At 40.7% G+C, this 19,727-nt stretch overlaps 1 protein-coding gene across 3 annotated transcripts in view; it reads left to right on the forward strand.

Annotated features, from left to right (window-relative positions):
• The first annotated feature begins 2,790 nt into the window (after positions 1 to 2,790).
• Positions 2,791 to 19,727, forward strand: part of SIDT1 (SID1 transmembrane family member 1) — a 113,958-nt gene continuing 97,021 nt past the window's right edge. For all 3 annotated transcript variants that reach the window (XR_011463995.1, XM_070369472.1, XM_070369482.1), the window contains exon 1: positions 2,791 to 3,622. Coding sequence is in view for 2 of the 3 variants with exons in the window: in XM_070369472.1 (XP_070225573.1) it covers positions 3,413 to 3,622 (210 nt within the window). In the remaining variant the exon portion in view is untranslated. The remainder of the gene's footprint in view (positions 3,623 to 19,727) is intronic.

The raw sequence follows: 19,727 nt of genomic DNA on the forward strand, positions 1-19,727 counted from the left end.
ACTGAGCGACTGAACTGAACTGAACTGAACTGATAGCATAGGCTGATTTGCAGTATAACACTGAAGTTGTCTGGTAAAGATATCATCTATAAAGGCTTTAAAATAGACCTTTTGGGCTCTGTATGATAAAGGGTCTGTTCAAATTGCTTCTAAATTCATTACTTAAAATTAGGATAAAGCCTTGAAGAGTCATATTTCCCTTCAAATATCTACAAGGCTGTCATGTGGAAGAAGGATTAGGTTTATTCCTATGGCTCCAGACAGCAGACCTCACACCAGTGAAGAGAAGCACATTTCAATTTAAAATGTGAAATATCTTTCTAGTAATGAGACACTTGCCCTCTAAAGAGGGCTTCCCTGGTGGCTCAGACAGTAAAGAATCCTCCCGCAATGCGGGAGACCTGAGTTTGATCCCTGGGTTGGGAAGATCCCCGGGAGAAGAAATGGCAACCCGCTCCAATATTTTTGCCTGGAGAATTCCATGGACAGCGGAGCCTGGCAGGTTATTGTCCACGGGGTCACAAAGAGTTGGACACAACTGAACACCTAAGCACAGCTCACAGCCCTCTAAAGAAGAGGCCACCTTATAAACGGGCCAATTCCCCATCTTTCTTAGTGTTTGAGTTCAACATCACAGTTCAAAAGCATCAATTCTCCATGATCCTCAGTTCAGTTCAGTCACTCAGTCATGTCCGACTCTTTATGACCCCATCGACGGCAGCACGACAGGCCTCCCTGTCCATCACTAACTCCCAGAGTTTACTCAAACTCATGTCCATTGAGTCGGTGATGCCATCCAACCATCTCATCCTCTGTCATCCCCTTCTTCTCCCACCTTCAATCTTTCCCAGCATCAGAGTCTTTTCCAATGAGTCAGTTCTTTGCATCAGGTGGCCAAAGTATTGGGGTTTCAGCTTCAGCATCAGTCCTTCCAATGAATATTCAGGCCTGATTTCCTTTAGAATGGACTGATTGGATCTCCTTGTAGTCCAAGGGACTCTCAAGAGTCTTCTCCAACATCACAGTTCGAAAGCATCAATTCTTTGGCGCTCAGCTTTTTTATAGTTCAACTCTCACATCCATACATGACTACTGGAAAAACCATAGCTTTGACCAGACAGATTGTTGTTGGCAAAGTAATGTCTCTGCTTTTTAATATGCTGTCTAGGTTGGTCATAAATTTTCTTCCAAGGAGCAAGTGTCTTTTAATTTCATGACTGCAGTCACCATCTGCAGTGGCTTTGGAGCCCCAAAAAATAAAGTCTGACACTGTTTCCACTGTTTCCCCATCTATTTCCCATGAAGTGATGGGACCAGATGCCATGATCTTTGTTTTCTGAATATTGAGTTTTAAGCCAACTTTTTCATTCTCCTCTTTCACTTTCATCAAGAGGCTCTTTAGTTCTTCTTCTCTTTCAGCCATAAGGTGGTGTCATTTGCACGCTGCTGCTGCTGCTAAGTTGCTTCAGCCGTGTCTGACTCTGTGCGACCCCATAGACAGCAGCCCACCAGGATCCCCATCCCTGAGCTGAGGTTATTGATATTTCTCCCAGCAATCTTGATTCTAGCCTGTGCTTCACCCAGCCCAGCGTTTCTCATGATGTACCCTGCATATAAGTTAAATAAGCAGGGTAAAATATCCATGATCCTACACCTCTAGAAAGTGCTTAAACTGACCAGGCCAGTTAATCTCAAAGGGAATTACAAACACCAAGTTTATGAAACTTTTTAAAGTTATAAAAACAGACACAGACGTTTTAAATACAGCAGTTTCACATCACTCAAATTCTGCTTGAAATTATGTTTCTAAAAAAAAAAAAAAAAACCTCAGTTCTATGTTAAACTTTACCCCCCAGACTCTTCTTTGAATTAGCACTTTTGTCCTCGTGCCCATATATTTTCAAAAACATTTTTTAAGGTAAAAAATGTTTTTAAAGTCTTAATAGGAAGTCATCTAAATCAATCTTCCATCTGCATTGTTTTCTCATCACACAACTGTATATCAAATGTATTACACTCATTTTTTGATGTTTTAATAAATTGTAGAAATTCAATGAGGTTTAAAAAAAGAGAGAGAAACCCTTTCCATTGAATGGTAACTGCTGGGATTTTAATCTGCAATCTTAACTCTTTGAATATGATCTTTTTTCTTCTTTGTGGCTTTTTTTTTTTTAATGTCCCCTCTGGTTGATCTCAATTATATTCTTCTCCAGTTTACAAATAACTTGAAGCTGAAATGAAACAGCATCCTCCTGAACTGGGATTATCTGGTGCTCTAAAAGGATTTGCTGGAGATCCTCACCTCACTCCACTCTTTTTTTAAATTTTACTTTATTTTTAACTGGAGGATAATTAGTTTACAATATCCTGATGGTTTCAACCCACTCTTGACCTGCCTCTTCAATTGTTTAAATTGAATCTCCTAATTTTTGCCTGAAGGGTATTTCCTTTTGATTTGGGGTTGTGGTTTCTCTCTTGAAAAACAATACAGAGTCCTGGGGATTCTGCTGATCTGAGAGTCACTGCAGGGACAAAGGAGACCCTAAGTTGGAGCAGAATGTGTGCCCTCTGCACAAACCCAGTTGCTCTGGGTCTTCTTGACAACTTCCGGGACTCGACTTCAGGCAGCGTTAAGATTGTTGTTGTTGTTTTTTTTTAACATATTTATTTTGTTATGACTGTACATATTTACATATGTTCACGTATGGCAAGGGAAAGAAAAAGTGATGACGTGAGGCTCCTTGAGATTAGGAGGAGGTGATAAGGAAATAAAGCAGGTGACTGGGAAGGGAGAAGTGAGAATTCTGTTCGAGAAGGGAGACTTGAGAGTTAATAACCATCTCTCAGAGGAGCCGGAGTTCTCTGCAGGTAGCAGACTGGAAATGCGAACTCGTGCACCCTCTTTGGAGACAGGCTTTCTGTTCCTTCGCTTGCAGGAAGGTGCATATTTATTTAAAACGGACTGAATTTCCTGCTCAATGGCTGGTCTTGATTCTTCAAGACTAGTGGGTATTTCCTTTTAATGTCTCCAATGCTGTTTTTTCCTTTTTGAGGTTGAGGGGGAAGAGATCGGTTGAAATTCTGGTTGGCTAAGTGAGAGATTCTCAGAAATGAGAAAGGGGGAAGCAAACAGACTTAGAAGGCGGCAGGAGCCCCCGGTCGCTCCCCTTTGCTGCGCACCCACTACCTCCGCCTGGTGACCTTCCGTGGAGACCCCAGGAGGCTGCATCAATATTTGATCAGCCTTTTGCCAGCGCGTTGCCAGCACTCGTCGGCGGGGCTTGCGAGGCATCGCCAGCGCGGCGCTGAAAACAGCGCGGGGGCCGCCGGGGGCTTTGGGAGGACCGGCTCTGCGTTCGCCCCCTCCCCCCGGGCCGCTGGGCTTGGCCGCGGCCGGGCCGCTGTGCCCACCATGCGCGATTGCACGCGGCTGGCGCTGCTCTGCGCGCTGCCCTGGCTTCTGCCGTTGGTGGCACCCGGGCGCCCTGCGCCACCCCCAGCGCTGCGCCGCGACCCCCGCAACCCCGCCAGGGGCGCAGAGTTCGATCGCATCTACAGCGGGGTGGTGAGCCTCCCCACCGAGAACATCTACTCCTTCAACTACACCAGCCAGCCCGGCCAGGTAAGACACTCGCTCCCCGCGCTCCCAGGAACTTGCCCGACCTCAGAGCCCCGCCGCTGCTCTGGGTCTCCGAGGAGTCGACCTCGGGAGACCTCGGGGACCATGAAACCCTCGTTCCCTTTCTCCTTCAAAGCAGTCACTGCCCGAGCTGCCGCATCCTCTGCCACCGGCCTGGGGACAACTCCGCCTCCCTTCGCGCCTCCCCGGCCTGGTCGCGGGCATTACTGGGCTTTGCAGGGGCGCCGGTTCCCCGCACCGTCTGCGGGTCTCGGTCCCCTGTCCGGCCCTTCTCTAGGAAGTCACAATTTTTAAAGCTGAGAAGAAAAATGACCACACCTCTGTTCCCAAGCTCCCGTGGGGAAGGAACCTCATCTCTTTTGGTTGATTCTGTCAGACCCTTCTATTCCATAGCACCTGGGGAGGGAGAGCTGCTCAGAATCTAAAATGGGAATGTGTGAGAATGGACGAGAGCTGCAGAACCTCTGTGTGTGTGCAAGAGCCACTGCCTGCGATTCTGTATCGTCGTCACACGCATGTGCTTCAGAGAAGCCAGAAGACCCGGCCAGAGATACAGAGCTGAAGCCCTCAGCCGATCTCTGGAGGTTTTGAGTTTATATAAGGATGGATAGTTGAGTGCAAGTTCTAGACCTATTTCTGACCAAAGTTGAGGTGAGACAAGGAAAGGAAAAGACTGTTTCAGCATCTGTCCCTTTGACACATATACTCTGGTTGCACAATGTGAGAAAATGCATAGTTAGCTTCCCCCCTCTAACACAGTACCCTTTGAGGCACAGCGGAAAAACTCCCCAGTGTACCTGCCTCCGGTTCTTCTTCACATAAACGTTTGTGAATCAATGTGTGTATGTATGTATACATTTGTATGAATGTGTATGTATCCCTTGCTGTGCCAGCATTCCCGACTCCCTCAGGAAATTCAGAACCAAACTGAGATACCAAGATGTGCCTTCCTAACTCTCACTTAGGATAGAAACTCAGAAACCTGGTAGCTTGGAGTAGTATTGAGCCAGAGGGACCACTGGGCCCATCACCACTCCCAGACATTTCCCCAGTGCGTGTACCGAGCAAGTGCTCCATCTCCAGTCTGGCACCAGATCCTAAGCTTAGTCTTCACCGTGGACTATGTCATCATATTCTTACCCTGTCCTGTCCCCCACTGACCTTCAGGTTGTACATCCTAAAGTGAGCAGAGTGGTTGTGTGCAGAGCCATTCCACTGTAGACAAGAGGGGGAGGTGGCAGTTTTTACTCCTTACATTCCTCCTAACCCAGTTCTTCTGGTTGGGTGTGCTGTATTGATCAGCTGACATTGCACTGAAGTATGTTCCCAGCTCTGTTACTGGCTCAGTAAAAATAAAAGTCTGAATAATCCCATGATCTCTGGCGTGTACTGTCAGTTTCCCTCTAAATCATTGGTAAGGAAACTCAAATGACGGATGCAGAGTAAGATCTAACATCAAGCTTTAATAGTTCTTACACTTCCGCTTAGAGATAGAGTGACTTTTTTTTTAGCTGTTGTTTCGACCTTTTTGCCCATAGTATTCAGTGAGTTCCTCTACCACAGCACAAGTCACACTGTTTGCAGTTAGGGTCACCTACTTTACTCTCCCAGAAAACCATGAGATATTGATACATTTCTGTATCTGTATTGCTACATTCTCTCCACCCTAGTACCTAGCATAATGCTTGGCACCTAACAGTTTACTAATGTTTTTGAAAAAATGAATAAATAGGTAGAAAAAAAAACTTAAGGAATCTTTAAGCTACAACTAAATAAAATATATGCTTTTTAGTAGGTTGACTGTGAGATCATTTCAAATAAAAACAAAATTTTAAAAAATTGTTCTGAGGTTATGCTCTTCCTATTTTGCTTTTATGTATGCTAAAATGCCCTTTATTCTGTGAAACAATGGTGATAATTAGTTTTAAAAATATCTTTGCATGATGCAATAAAAAGCTGACAGTCCTTAAATTTCACTAGTCTGGGAAATACAGTGGGGAACCATGGGACTCAAGTATTTTAATTATTTTAATGCCAATATGGAATAATATGAACCAGATGTCCTCAAATCTTACAGCCTTCTGAAACTTCTCTTTAATGTGCAAATAAGACAGTAGAGCCCTCAATCCACTTACTTTGGAAAATTGCCCTTCTCTCTCTCCAGTCCAGTATTCCAGATGCTTTCTCCAGAGATGGCATTTTTCTGATCTAGCCATTCAAACCATTATTCTGTTTCTCTGGGTGGCTTCCTCTCTTCTTTGGTCCCTTTTGCCCTATTTTGGAAACCAGCACCCCCTCCTTCTAATACCATGAACAGAATCCATTGAATATAGCAGAATTTTACTGAAGGTTTGGAGTAGCATGAGGGAACTGAATAGCAGAGTAGGTGATAGATTAAATCAGAAAGTAGGTGGCAGACTTTATTTTTTGGGCTCCAAAAATCACTGCAGATGGTGACTGCAGCCATGAAATTAAAAGACGCTTGCTCCTTGGAAGAAAAGTTACAACCAACCTAGACAGCATATTAAAAAGCAGAGACATTACTTTGCCAACAAAGGTCCATCTAGTCAAGGCTATGGTTTTTCCAGTAGTCATGTATGGATGTGAGAATTGGACTATAAAGAAAGCTGTACGCCAAAGAATTGATGCTTTTGAACTGTGGTGCTGGAGAAGACTCTTGAGAGTCCCTTGGACTACAAGGAGATCCAACCAGTTCCTTTAGATCCAACTGATCTAAAGGAAATCAGGCCTGAATATTCATTGGAAGGACTGATGCTGAAGCTGAAACTCCAGTACTTTGGCCACCTGATGTGAAGAACTGACTCATTGGAAAAGACTCTGATGCTGGGAAAGATTGAAGGTGGGAGAAGAAGGGGATAACAGAGGATGAGATGGTTGGATGGCATCACCGACTCAATGGACATGAGTTTGAGTAAACTCTGGGAGTTGGTGATGGACAGGGAGGCCTGGTGTGCTGCAGTCCATGGGGTCGGAAAGAATCAGGCACAACTGAGCAACTGAATTGAACTGAGGCGATAGATTGAATCAATAGGTAATAGATTAAATCTAGGAATTCCCTGGTGGTCCAGTGGTTAAGAATGGGACTGCCAATGCAGGGGACATGGGTTGATCCCTGGTCTGGGAAGACTCCACATGCCAAGGGGCACTGAAGCCCATATGCCATAACTACTACACCAAGCTCTGGAGCCCATTCTCTGCAACAAGAGAAGATAGCACAGTAAGAAACCCCTGCTCACCTCAACTAGAGAAAGCCTGCGCACGGCAACCAAGACCTAGTGCAGTCAAAATTAAATAAATAAAATTTTAAATATACCCTTTTTAAAAATCTGAAATCTAAGCAATGCTGTCATAACAATTTACCAGCTATTCCCCCACCAGAAGAAATGTCAAGATAGTAGCACTATTTTCCAGGCCCTGGCTTGTTACATTTTCTTGGCCACCCCTCTCCCCCTATGCTGACCTCAGTCTCTAAATTTTTGTTACTGTCTCACATCAAGCAGTTTTGCCTCATGACCAACTCCACACTCACTGAAGAACTCTGTTAAATAAAGATCTATGAACCCAAGAACAGAAGCTTGGCCGTGACCTTTTTCCTTTAGCCCAAGCAAAGGCTTGGTCAGGGCTGTCTCTCCTGCACAGGCCATTTCCCATCTACTCCTCTTCAGTACAACTAAGAGTTTGGTTTAGATGTAGGTATATTCTAATTGGAAAAAGGAAAAATATTGAAAGAAATACATAGAACAGTGTTTATATTTGTGCTGGTGGACACAAAGATTTTTACTTAGAAAAGACTAATCATCATTAAAATTGCACTGGATATTTCTTATAAATACATATCTGAAAATACTGATTATAACGCTGTAAGTAAAGGAAGAAGAAATTAAAGCAATGTGGATAAGTGTCATCTAAAAGAAAAAAAATCTGATTTAGAAATTAAAAGGCTATTTTTTGTTTCATTTTATCTTCTTTATCTCGTCAAGGCACTGATAGGTTTGCCATTACTTTTTCTATATCTTGGAAGAGAAAGGCTATTCTAAGTTTAGACCTTGGTGGAGAGAGGAAACTGCCATGGGAGACTTTGTTGCTAATCTTTCCTGTCAGCCACTGCATCTCCGGTACCAAACTCTGTCTCCCAGAACTATTCAGCCAAGTGTGTCTAGCTAGTCAGCTGAGCGAGCACCAGGAAAAGTCCTACATGCCTTCCAGGCAAAGAAATGTAAATATTCAGTTGCCATTAAAAGAAAAACCACTGAAAAAATGGAGTGACTGGTTTAAAAAATGGATAATGAAAATAACTATTTAAAGTACAGATTAGGCAAGATCATGGTTCATTTCAGTTCCCTGGAGGGGCAGTGTCTGGAGACTCGCTTTAAGGGGCGAGGATTTCATTGCGTCAGTCAGGGTGTTCTATAACCTGAGGCTGGGTGGGGCCAAGCCAGAAGGAAATCACCTTGTTGAGAAAGTTGCCAGGGATATGTTTGACTGGGACATAGAGCTTAAAAGGTTTATTAGGACATGAGAATCTCTTGTAGAGACAGGTGGTGACAATAAGATATTTCTATTTGAGCCAGATGGTGATAAGAAGCCCTTAAATAAAAGTCTGAGCGTCACCCAACAAGAGGTCTTCTGTTTCAATAACAGAAATCATCGCGTGCTATAGATTTTTGAATTTGGAATGCTTCTCTGGACATACTTTGTTTATTAAACTGAGGCATTTATTTTTTAATGACATAAGCATTTCTATGCCTAAGGAACAAAGCTTGGCTTTATTAATATCTAGCAGTATCTAGAACCAGTTATAGCAGCTTTTCAGATCCTGATTCAAAAAGCCTATCCAGTTCTCATGAACAATGAAATATATATCAGGACATCGCAGGACTAACTTTTAGCTATGTATATTACTACTTACAAAGAAGCCTTTAAAATCTTTATGCCTCAGCTCTCCCCATCTTGTCTGTCTCCCCCTGTGTTCTATATATCCTGCAGCAGAGAAGCCTGCTCTGCTGTCCTCCCACACCTCCTTGCTGAACTGGACTGGTGCTTGTATGTAAAGAGAGATTCATCTCGTTAGCACAGTATCGGGGTGGCTGGTTACTGTCTCAGTCAGCATGAACTGTTAGAGTACCACAGACTGTGCCTTAGAAAACAAACACTGATTTCTCACAGTTCTGAAGGCTGGGAAGTCCAAGATCAAAGTGTTAGCAGACCTGCATGTGGTGAGAGCTGGCTTCCGGGCTTGTAAACAGCACTTACAGATGTGTCCTCACGTAGCCCAGAGAGCAGAGAGAGAAACAAGCTTTCTCCTGTCTCTTCTCTCTTACTCTTTTTTTATTTTTTTTTAAATTTTATTTTATTTTTAAACTTTACAATATTGTATTAGTTTTGCCAAATATCGAAATGAATCCGCCACAGGTATACCTGTGTTCCCCATCCTGAACCCTCCTCCCTCCTCCCTCCCCATACCCTCCCTCTGGGTCGTCCCAGTGCACCAGCCCCAAAATATTTATTTATTTGGCTCTGCTGGGTTTTAGATGTAGCACTCAGAATCTCTAGGAATAGTATGGAGGACCTAGTTCCCTGAGCAGGGATCGAACCCAGGCCCCATGCCTTGGGAGCATAGAATCTTAGCCACTGGACCACCAGGAAAGTCCCTCTCCTGTCTTTTCTTATAAGGACACTAATCCCAGCATAAGGACGCTAACCTCGTGGTCTAATTACCTTCCAAAGGCCCTGCCTCCAAATTCTCTCACCCTGGGGATTAGGCTTCAAGTGATGAAACTGAAGAAGCTGAAGTTGAACAGTTATATGAAGACCTACAAGACCTTTTAGAACTGACACCCAAAAAAAGATGTCCTTTTCATTATAGGGGACTGGAATGCAAAAGTAGGAAGTCAAGGAACACCTGGAGTAACAGGCAAATTTGGCCTTGGAATACGGAATGAAGCAGGGCAAAGACTAATAGAGTTTTGCCAAGAAAATGCACTGGTCATAGCAAACACCCTCTTCCAACAACACAAGAGAAGACTCTAAACATGGACATCACCAGATGGTCAACACCAAAATCAGATTGATTATATTCTTTGCAGCCAAAGATGGAGAAGCTCTATACAGTCAGCAAAAACAAGACCAGGAGCTGACTGTGGCTCAGACCATGAACTCCTTATTGCCAAATTCAGACTTAAATTGAAGAAAGTAGGTAAAACCACTAGACCATTCAGGTATGACCTAAATCAAATCCCTTATGATTATACAGTGGAAGTGACAAATAGATTTAAGGGACTAGATCTGATAGAGTGCCTGATGAACTATGAAATGAGGTTCGTGACATTGTACAGGAGACAGGGATCAAGACCATCCCCATGGAAAATAAATACAAAAAAGCAAAATGACTGTCTGGGGAGGCCTTACAAATAGCTGTGAAAATAAGAGAAGCGAAAAGCAAAGGCGAAAAGGAAAAATATAAACATCTGAATGCAGAGTTCCAAAGAATAGCAAGAAGAGATAAGAAAGCCTTCCTCAGCGATCAATGCAAAGAAATAGAGGAAAACAATAGAATGGAAAGACTACAGATCTCTTCAAGAAAATTAGAGATACCAAGAGAGCATTTCATGCAAAGATGGGCTCGATAAAGGACAGAAATGGTATGGACCTAACAGAAGCAGAAGATATTAAAAAGAGGTGGCAAGAATACACAGAAGAACTGTACAAAAAAGATCTTCAGGACCCAGATAATCATGATGGTGTGATCACTGACCTAGAGCCAGACATCCTGGAATGTGAAGTCAAATGGGCCTTAGAAAGCATCACTATGAACAAAGCTAGTGGAGGTGATGGAATTCCAGTTGAGCTATTTCAAATCCTGAAAGATGATGCTGTGAAAGTGGTGCACTCAATATGCCAGCAAATTTGGAAAACTCAGCAGTGGCCACAGGACTGGAAAAGGTCAGTTTTCATTCCAATCCCACAGAAAGGCAATGCCAAAGAATGCTCAAACTACCACACAATTGCACTCATCTCACACGCTAGTAAAGTAATGCTCAAAATTCTCCAAGCCAGGCTTCAGCAATATGTGAACTGTGAACTTCCAGATGTTCAAGCTGGTTTTAGAAAAGGCAGAGGAACCAGAGACCAAATTGCCAACATCCGCTGGATCATAGAAAAAGCAAGAGAGTTCCAGAAAATGATCTATTTCTGCTTTATTGACTATGCCAAAGCCTTTGACTGTGTGGATCACAATAAACTGTGGAAAATTCTGAAAGAGATGGGAATATCAGACCACCTGACCTGCCTCTTGAGAAACCTATATGCAAGTCAGGGAGCAACAGTTAGAACTGGACATGGAACAACAGACTGGTTCCAAATAGGAAAAGGAGTACATCCAGGCTGTATATTGTCACCCTGTTTATTTAACTTCTATGCAGAGTACATCATGAGAAACGCTGGGCTGGAAGAAGCACAAGCTGGAATCAAGATTGCCGGGAGAAATATCAATAACCTCAGATATGCAGATGACACCACCCTTATGGCAGAAAGTGAAGAGGAACTAAAAAGCCTCTTGATGAGAGTGAAAGTGGAGAGTGAAAAAGTTGGCTTAAAGCTCAACATTCAGAAAACAAAGATCATGGCTTATGGTTCCATAACTTCATGGGAAATAGATGGGGAAACAGTGGAAACAGTGTCAGACTTTATTTTTGGGGGCTCCAAAATCACTGCAGATGGTGACTGCAGCCATGAAATTAAAAGACGCTTACTCCTTGGAAGGAAAGTTATGACCAACCTAGATAGCATATTCAAAAGCAGAGACATTACTTTGCCAACAAAGGTCTGTCTAGTCAAGGCTATGGTTTTTCCTGTGGTCATGTATGGATGTGAGAGTTGGACTGTGAAGAAGGCTGAGCGCCGAAGAATTGATGCTTTTGAACTGTGTTATTGGAGAAGACTCTTGAGAGTCCCTTGGACTGCAAGGAGATCCAACCAGTCCATTCTGAAGGAGATCAGCCCTGGGATTTCTTTGGAGGAAATGATGCTAAAGCTGAAACTCCAGTACTTTGGCCACCTCATGTGAAGAATTGACTCATTGGAAAAGACTGATGCTGGGAGGGATTGGGGGCAGGAGGAGAAGGGGACGACAGAGGATGAGATAGCTGGATGGCATCACTGACTTGATGGACGTGAGTCTGAGTGAACTTCGGGAGATGGTGATGGACAGGGAGGCCTGGCTTTCTGCCATTCATGGGGTCGCAAAGAGTCGGACACAACTGAGCGACTGAACTAAACTGAACTGATGAATTTGAGGAGAGAGGGTACATAAGCATTCAGTCTATAGAGTTCTCTCTCACTTTTTTCCTGTGTGGCTCTGAAAAAAAAAAAAAGTATTGACATGTTATAAGGGTGTTTAAGAGGCTGACATTACTCCAGTTAGGAGTCTGATTTTATGGAGAACCCATGTTCTGCCTGCCTTGACCTGATAGTCGTTTGCTAAACTGCATAATGGATTCTGTGTGTGCTGTCCAATATGTTAGCCACTATCCACACGTGACTATCAAGCATTTGAAATGTGACTAGTCACAAAATGAGATGTGCTATGTAGAACACACACCAGATTTTGAAGACAGTGTGAAATAAACAACATAAAATGTGTCATTAATATTTTATTGATCAAATATTTTTATATATTCGGTTAAATAAAATACATCAGTAAAATTAACTTCACCTCTTTCTTTTTATGTTCTTACTGTAGCTTCTAGAAAATTTGAAAGCAAAATGTGACTCATATTTTTATTGGACAGCACTGGTCCCAGGACTACAAGACTTTAGAGAAGTCATACATCCTACAGATAATTTTGTTGGAGGAAATGAGGCTTGAAAAGGTCAAAATAGATAAGTAGAACTTGGATACGCACAAAGAAAGGGGAAGGGCTGTTCAGATATGGAAGAATATGTTCTATTTCTTCTTTGGCAAGACTGCCATCAGAGGTGGTAGCAGTATATATTCCCACCAGGCAACACATAATGTCTAGTCTCTTCTTGTGATGACAGCCACATGATCATGATTGTCTAGTTTCATTAATTCATTAGGAACAGTAAGATAATATTGATTTATGTCATTTATTTTTTCATTTCTGAGCCAGAATATTTTTTTTGTCTCTCTGAATTTTTAAATTGAAGAATGATTAATTTTTCAACATTGTATTAGTTTCAAGTATACAGCAAAGTGATTCAGTTTTACATAGATCTGTATGTTCTTTTTCAGATTCTTTTCCAGCATAGGTTATTATGAAATATTGAGTGTAGTACCCTGTACTATATAGTGGGCCCTTGTTGTTTATCTACTATCTTTGGGTGATGAGGTTACGGAGAATTTTAATGCTCTTCTCTGTACTTTCCAAACATTTCACAATAAATACAATAAACATTTTGTAATAAAAGTAAAAAATAATATTTTACTTTTACTCAAGGCAAGGGAAGCACTGACTGAGGCAGTGTTTTATCCTTGTGTGTTCTACCCTTATGTGTTTTTATCCCTTTAACTACATGTGATCCTTCAGCAAATTCTCTTGCCTCCCTGAACTTTATTTTTCCCACTGATAAGAGAAGATTGCAGTTCTGATCCTTATTCAAGAACTAAGGTTCTGTTTTCTGACTTTTTTTTTTTTTACCATGTATGAGATTGTAGATTTTTTTTAACTATAGACTAGAAATTTCTTGCCAAAAAGATCATTTCTCTTTGTCATGTAAAAGCAAGTAAACGGAAACTTTAAATTACTGTTTCCAAAAAACTTCTCTTTTTTCCAACTACAATTTTATTTTTAAACTTTACAAAATTGTATTAGTTTTGCCAAATATCAAAATGAATCTGCCACAGGTATACATGTGTTCCCCATCCTGAACCCTCCTCCCTCCTCCCTCCCCATACCATCCCCCTGGGTTGTCCCAGTGCACTAGCCCCAAGCATCCAGTATCGTGCATCAAACCTGGACTGGCATCTCGTTTCATACATGATATTTTACATGTTTCAATGCCATTCTCCTAAATCTTCCCACCCTCTCCCTCTCCCACAGAGTCCATAAGACTGTTCTATACATCAGTGTCTCTTTTGCTGTCTCGTACACAGGGTTATTGTTATCATCTTTCTAAATTCCATATATATGCGTTAGTATACTGTATTGGTATTTTTCTTTCTGGCTTACTTCACTCTGTATAATAGGCTCCAGTTTCATCCACCTCATTAGAACTGATTCAAATGCATTCTTTTTAATGGCTGAGTAATACTCCATTGTGTATATGTACCACAGCTTTCTTATCCATTAATCTGCTGATGGACATCTAGGTTGCTTCCATGTCCTAGCTATTATAAACAGTGCTGCGATGAACATTGGGGTACACGTATCTCTTTCCCTTCTGGTTTCCTCAGTGTGTATGCCCAGCAGTGGGATTGCTGGATCATAAGGCAGTTCTATTTCCAGTTTTTTAAGGAATCTCCACACTGTTCTCCATAGTGGCTGTACTAGTTTGCATTCCCACCAACAGTGTAAGAGGGTTCCCTTTTCTCCACACCCTCTCCAGCATTTATTACTTGTAGACTTTTGGATCGCAGCCATTCTGACTGGTGTGAAATGGTACCTCATAGTGGTTTTGATTTGCATTTCTCTGATAATGAGTAATGTTGAGCATCTTTTCATGTGTTTGTTAGCCATCTGTATGTCTTCTTTGGAGAAATGTCTATTTAGTTCCTTGGCCCATTTTTTGATTGGGTCATTTATTTTTCTGGAGTTGAGCTGTAGGAGTTGCTTGTATATTTTTGAGATTAGTTGTTTGTCAGTGGCTTCATTTGCTATTATTTTCTCTCATTCTGAAGGCTGTCTTTTCACCTTGCTAATAGTTTCCTTTGATGTGCAGAAGCTTTTAAGGTTAATTAGGTCCCATTTGTTTATTTTTGTTTTTATTTCCAATATTCTGGGAGGTGGGTCATAGAGGATCCTGCTGTGATGTATGTCAGAGAGTGTTTTGCCTATGTTCTCCTCTAGGAGTTTTATAGTTTCTGGTCTTATGTTTAGATCTTTAATCCATTTTGAGTTTATTTTTGTGTATGGTGTTAGAAAGTGGTCTAGTTTCATTCTTTTACAAGTGGTTGACCAGATTTCCCAGCACCACTTGTTAAAGAAATTGTCTTTAATCCATTGTATATTCTTGCCTCCTTTGTCAAAGATAAGGTGTCCATATGTGTGTGGATTTATCTCTGGACTTTCTATTTTATTCCATTGATCTATATTTCTGTCTTTGTGCCAGTACCATACTGTCTTGATAACTGTGGCTTTGTAGTAGAGCCTGAAATCAGGTAGATTCCTCCAGTTCCATTCTTCTTTCTCAAGATCGCTTTGGCTATTCGAGGTTTTTTGTATTTCCATACAAATTGTGAAATTATTTGTTCTAGCTCTGTGAAGAATACTGTTGGTAGCTTGATAGGGATTGCATTGAATCTACAAATTGCTTTGGGTAGTATACTCATTTTCACTATATTGATTCTTCCAATCCATGAACATGGTATATTTCTCCATCTATTAGTGTCTTCTTTGATTTCTTTCACCAGTGTTTTATAGTTTTCTATATATAGGTCTTTAGTTTCTTTAGGTAGATATATTCCTAAGTATTTTATTCTTTCCGTTGCAATGGTGAATGGAATTGTTTCCTTAATTTCTCTTTCTGTTTTCTCATTATTAGTGTATAGGAATGCAAGGGATTTCTGTGTGTTGATTTTATATCCTGCAACTTTACTATAGTCATTAATTATTTCTAGTAATTTTCTGGTGGAGTCTTTAGGGTTTTCTATGTAGAGGATCATGTCATCTGCAAATAGTGAGAGTTTTACTTCTTCTTTTCCAATTTGGATTCCTTTTATTTCTTTTTCTGCTCTGATTGCTGTGGCCAAAACTTCCAAAACTATGTTGAATAGTAATGGTGAAAGTGGGCACCCTTGTCTTGTTCCTGACTTTAGAGGAAATGCTTTCAATTTTTCACCATTGAGGATAATGTTTGCTGTGGGTTTGTCATATATAGCTTTTATTATGTTGAGGTAAGTTCCTTCTATTCCTGCTTTCTGGAGAGCAAAAAAACTTCTCTTTTTTGTATGCTCTGAGGGGTTTCCCATAGGGCTCCTCACTGCTGGAAGTGGTTTAGTTTTGTTTTTTCCTTCTGCCTCTGCTGCATGTGCTGAACCTGTTTTCCAATCAATTCCTTTTTTTTCCTTTCCGAGTGCCACATCGATAGGCTTCCTCTAGGTTTGGGTTTGGTTTTTCAGTTGTTATTTGGTTTGGGGTAGATTTTTACAGCTGTGATGGTCTCTTCTGAGGGAGTATTTTAGGTTCTTACACAGTTCGTCAAGATTTTCTGCCTTTCTGCCTTTCCTGACTTGGTTTCCATGTGTTACTTGATATATCCCCTAGGTCATTCCTGTCAGCTTGACCTGAAGATACCATGAAACCTCTTTGTTGCATTTCTTTCTTCATTTCAAACAGAAGTAATCACACCTTGTTGATACTATTACTCGTTGCCATGCAGCAACCCAGAGTGTGTTAGCCAGCTCCTCCTGCATTGTGTAACACTGAAGCTGACTGAAGTTCCATCTCAACACATCAAGATGGTGCATTAATGGTTTAAAGGCACATCTAATGAGCTATTGGGCCTCATCACCCTTTCTGTTTATTTGTTAAGAAAAATATCAGATATACCATGGGCTACCAGATAATACATTCACAGTCCTTTCTATTTTGCTTAAAATAAAAATAAATTTATAAACGTTGATTTTTTTCTTTTGAATATTTTGAAAATGGAAACTTTGAGGTTTTCTGGTACATAGTTGGTAATATAAACCAAAAGAAAATTGAAGGACTTATATTTTGCTCAAAACCTAAGATAAGCAATAAGAGCATCATATTCCATTAAGTCCTCAGCCTAAGATCCTTTGGCTTTTATATATAATGTTTCTAAGAATGTATGTAAAAATTGTATAGGAGAAGCAGTTGATTTACATGTTACAAGATAGTACTTCATTCCTAAAAAGCAAAGCTGAGTCTTATGTAGCAAATTGAAATTATATAGTAAATTTTATTAATAATAGCCTCAATTAAAATTAATTTTCTGTACTAATTAGTTCAAATTTTTATTCCCCTTACCCCCTCAGTTTATTTGAAGTGACAGTAATAGCCAAAGAAATTGATTTTACTACTGGCAAGAAGTTATATGCAGATATTAATTTTATTGCAAGATTTGACAGGGAATTTTCAGTTGGTTGAACAAGAAGAGTGAGGCTGGCTTGAAGGTGTCATACTGAGAAAATGTGTGCAGAGAAAGCTGCATATAAGTTTTCTTTCCTGATAAGAAACTGGTAGAAATCCACTTCCCGGTCGCAGTTCCCAAGGCCTGGGACATTTTCTCTCTATCCCTGGTGGCTCAGGGGTAAAGAATCTGCCTATGATGCAGGAGCCACAAGAGACAAGAGTTCAGTCCCTGGGTTGGAAAGATTCTCTGGAGAAGGGCATGGCAACCCACTCCAGTATTCTTTCCTGGAGAATCCCATGGACAGAGTAGCCTGGAGGGTGATAGTCCATGGAATCGCAGAGTCAGACACGACTGAAGCTACTTTGCATGCACGAACCACTGAAAAGCTCTTGAGGGGCTAGCTCAACCCACACTTTGAAGGAACTTTATTTTGGACCCAGCCTTCTACAGTTGATCCCAAGGATGCAACGTTGGGGCATCAGTATATAATTATGGAAATATTGGCTATTTAAAAATTAAGATCACCTATGTTTGGTTAAACTTTAAAGTATTTGAATAAAATACTTATTTTCCAAAAATGGTGACAAAATTAAAGTTTATCTAACATCATCAAGTAACATGTTGTCCTGAGTAAAAACATCCTTTGGCCTCCTGGGAACTTAAACTTGATACTGTAATAGTGTAGATAAAAATTAACCTCTCCTTCTGCCTAATCTGGGATGCAAAAGATTTTCAACTTTGTTAGCTTCCTCACTGTTCTCCTGTATGTATATATTTTTAACTAATCTTTATTTTTCAAAGCAGTTTTAGGTTTATAGAAAAATTAAGCAGAAAATGCAAAGAGTTCCCATATATTCTCTCTCTACTCACACACAGCTTCCCTTATTATTAATATCTTGCATTAGCATGGCACACTAATGATGAGCCGATATTAATGTAATATTGATATCATATTGACCTTAATTATTTATTAAAGTCCATAGGTTACATTAGGTTTACTTTTGGTGTTATACAGTTCTGTGGGTGCTGAGAAATATGTCATAGATCCATCATTACAGTAGACTGTACAGAATAATTTCACTCCCACAAAAATCCTGTGTATTCTACGTACTCTTCCTTTCTTCCTTTCTCTCAGACCCCAGCAACCACTGATTTTCTTTACTCTCTTTTTAGTTTCACTTTTTCCAGAATGTCACATAATTAACATCATACAGCATGTAGCCTTTTCAGACTTGCCTCTTTCACTTAGCAATATGCTTTCAAGGATCCTGCATATCTTTTCATGACCTGATAGCTTATTTCTTTTTAGTACTAAATATTCTATTGTTTGGATGTACCGTAGTTTGTTTATCCATTCATTTGTTAAAGACATCATGGTTGCTTCCGATTTTTGGCAATTATGAGTTAAGCTGCTGTAAACATTTGGGTGCAGATTTTGTATGGACACAAGTTTTCAACTCATTTGAGTAACTACCCAAGAGCTTAATTTCTAGATCATATGGTAAGAGTATGTTTAGTTTTATAAAGAAACCTCTCAAACTTGTCTTCCCAAGTGGCTGTACCACTTTGCACTCCCACCAGGAATGAAATGGCAACCCACTCCAGTGTTCTTGCCTAGAGAATCCCAGGGACGGGGGGATCCTGGTGGGCTGCCGTCTATGGGGTCGCACAGAGTTGGACACGACTGAAGCGACTTAGCAGCAGCAGCAGGAATGAATGAGAGTTTGTGTTCCACACCGTTATCTGCATCTTCTGTTGTCAGTGCTTTGGATTTCAGCCATTCTGATAGGTGTAGGATGATATCTTATTGTTTTAACTTGCAACTTCCAAATGGCATACGCAGTTGAGTATCTTTTCATATGCTTATTTTCCATCTGCATATATTCTTTGGTGAGGCGTCTTCTCAGATCTTTTGTTCATTTTTAAACTGGGTTGTTTGTTTCCTTGTTGTTGAATTTTAAGTGTTCTTTGTAGATTCTGGACAGCAGTCCTTTATCAGACACAAGTCTTGCAAATATTTTCCCCTCGTCTGTGAGCTTATCTTCTTATTCTCTTAATAGTATTTTTTACAGAGCAATCATTCTTTAATAAATTACCATTTATCAATATTTTTCCCCATGGATCATGCCTTTGGTGTTGTATCTAAAAAGTTGTCATAAAATCTAAGATCCACCTAGATTTTCTCCTATATTATCTTCTGGAAGTTTTATAGTTGAGAATTTCACATTTAGGTTTGTGATTCATCGGGAGTAAGTGTTTGTGAAAGGTATAAGGTCTCTGTCTAGAATTTTTGTTTGGTTTTTGTTTTGCATATGATATCCAATTGTTCCAGCACCATTGTTGAAAAGACTGCCCTAGGATTTCAGTCTTACGTGTATATTTATGGCCTATCTTGGACCAAAGAGCTTGAAGCAACTCGTTTTTTAGGATTCTTTGCCCTCACTATTGTTCCCAACCTTCCTCTCTGTTACCACCACCTCCAGCCTCTTCTTGCTCCTTTGCTTTATGTATCTTATGTCTCTCTGCTTTTTCCCATCCCTTTTGTGTTTCCAGTCTTCTGTGAACACTATCAGCCCAACAAGGTTCTTGCTCTCCTCTGGCTTTTTGAAGCTTTGCTACTGGCAAAATATTCTTTCTCCTTCATTTCAGAAGATACGCTTGTTGCTTCTTTCCTGATTCAGAGCCATAATGGGTCCTCTCATTCACTGGAGAGCTGTCTCTCAATTTTTAAGGTTTTGCTATAGAATTTTATTAATACCAGTGGTAGAGGATGAAGAACATATATCAT

This window comes from Bos mutus, chromosome 1 (genome assembly GCF_027580195.1).
Source record: "Bos mutus isolate GX-2022 chromosome 1, NWIPB_WYAK_1.1, whole genome shotgun sequence".
Classification (NCBI taxonomy): Eukaryota; Metazoa; Chordata; class Mammalia; order Artiodactyla; family Bovidae; genus Bos; species Bos mutus.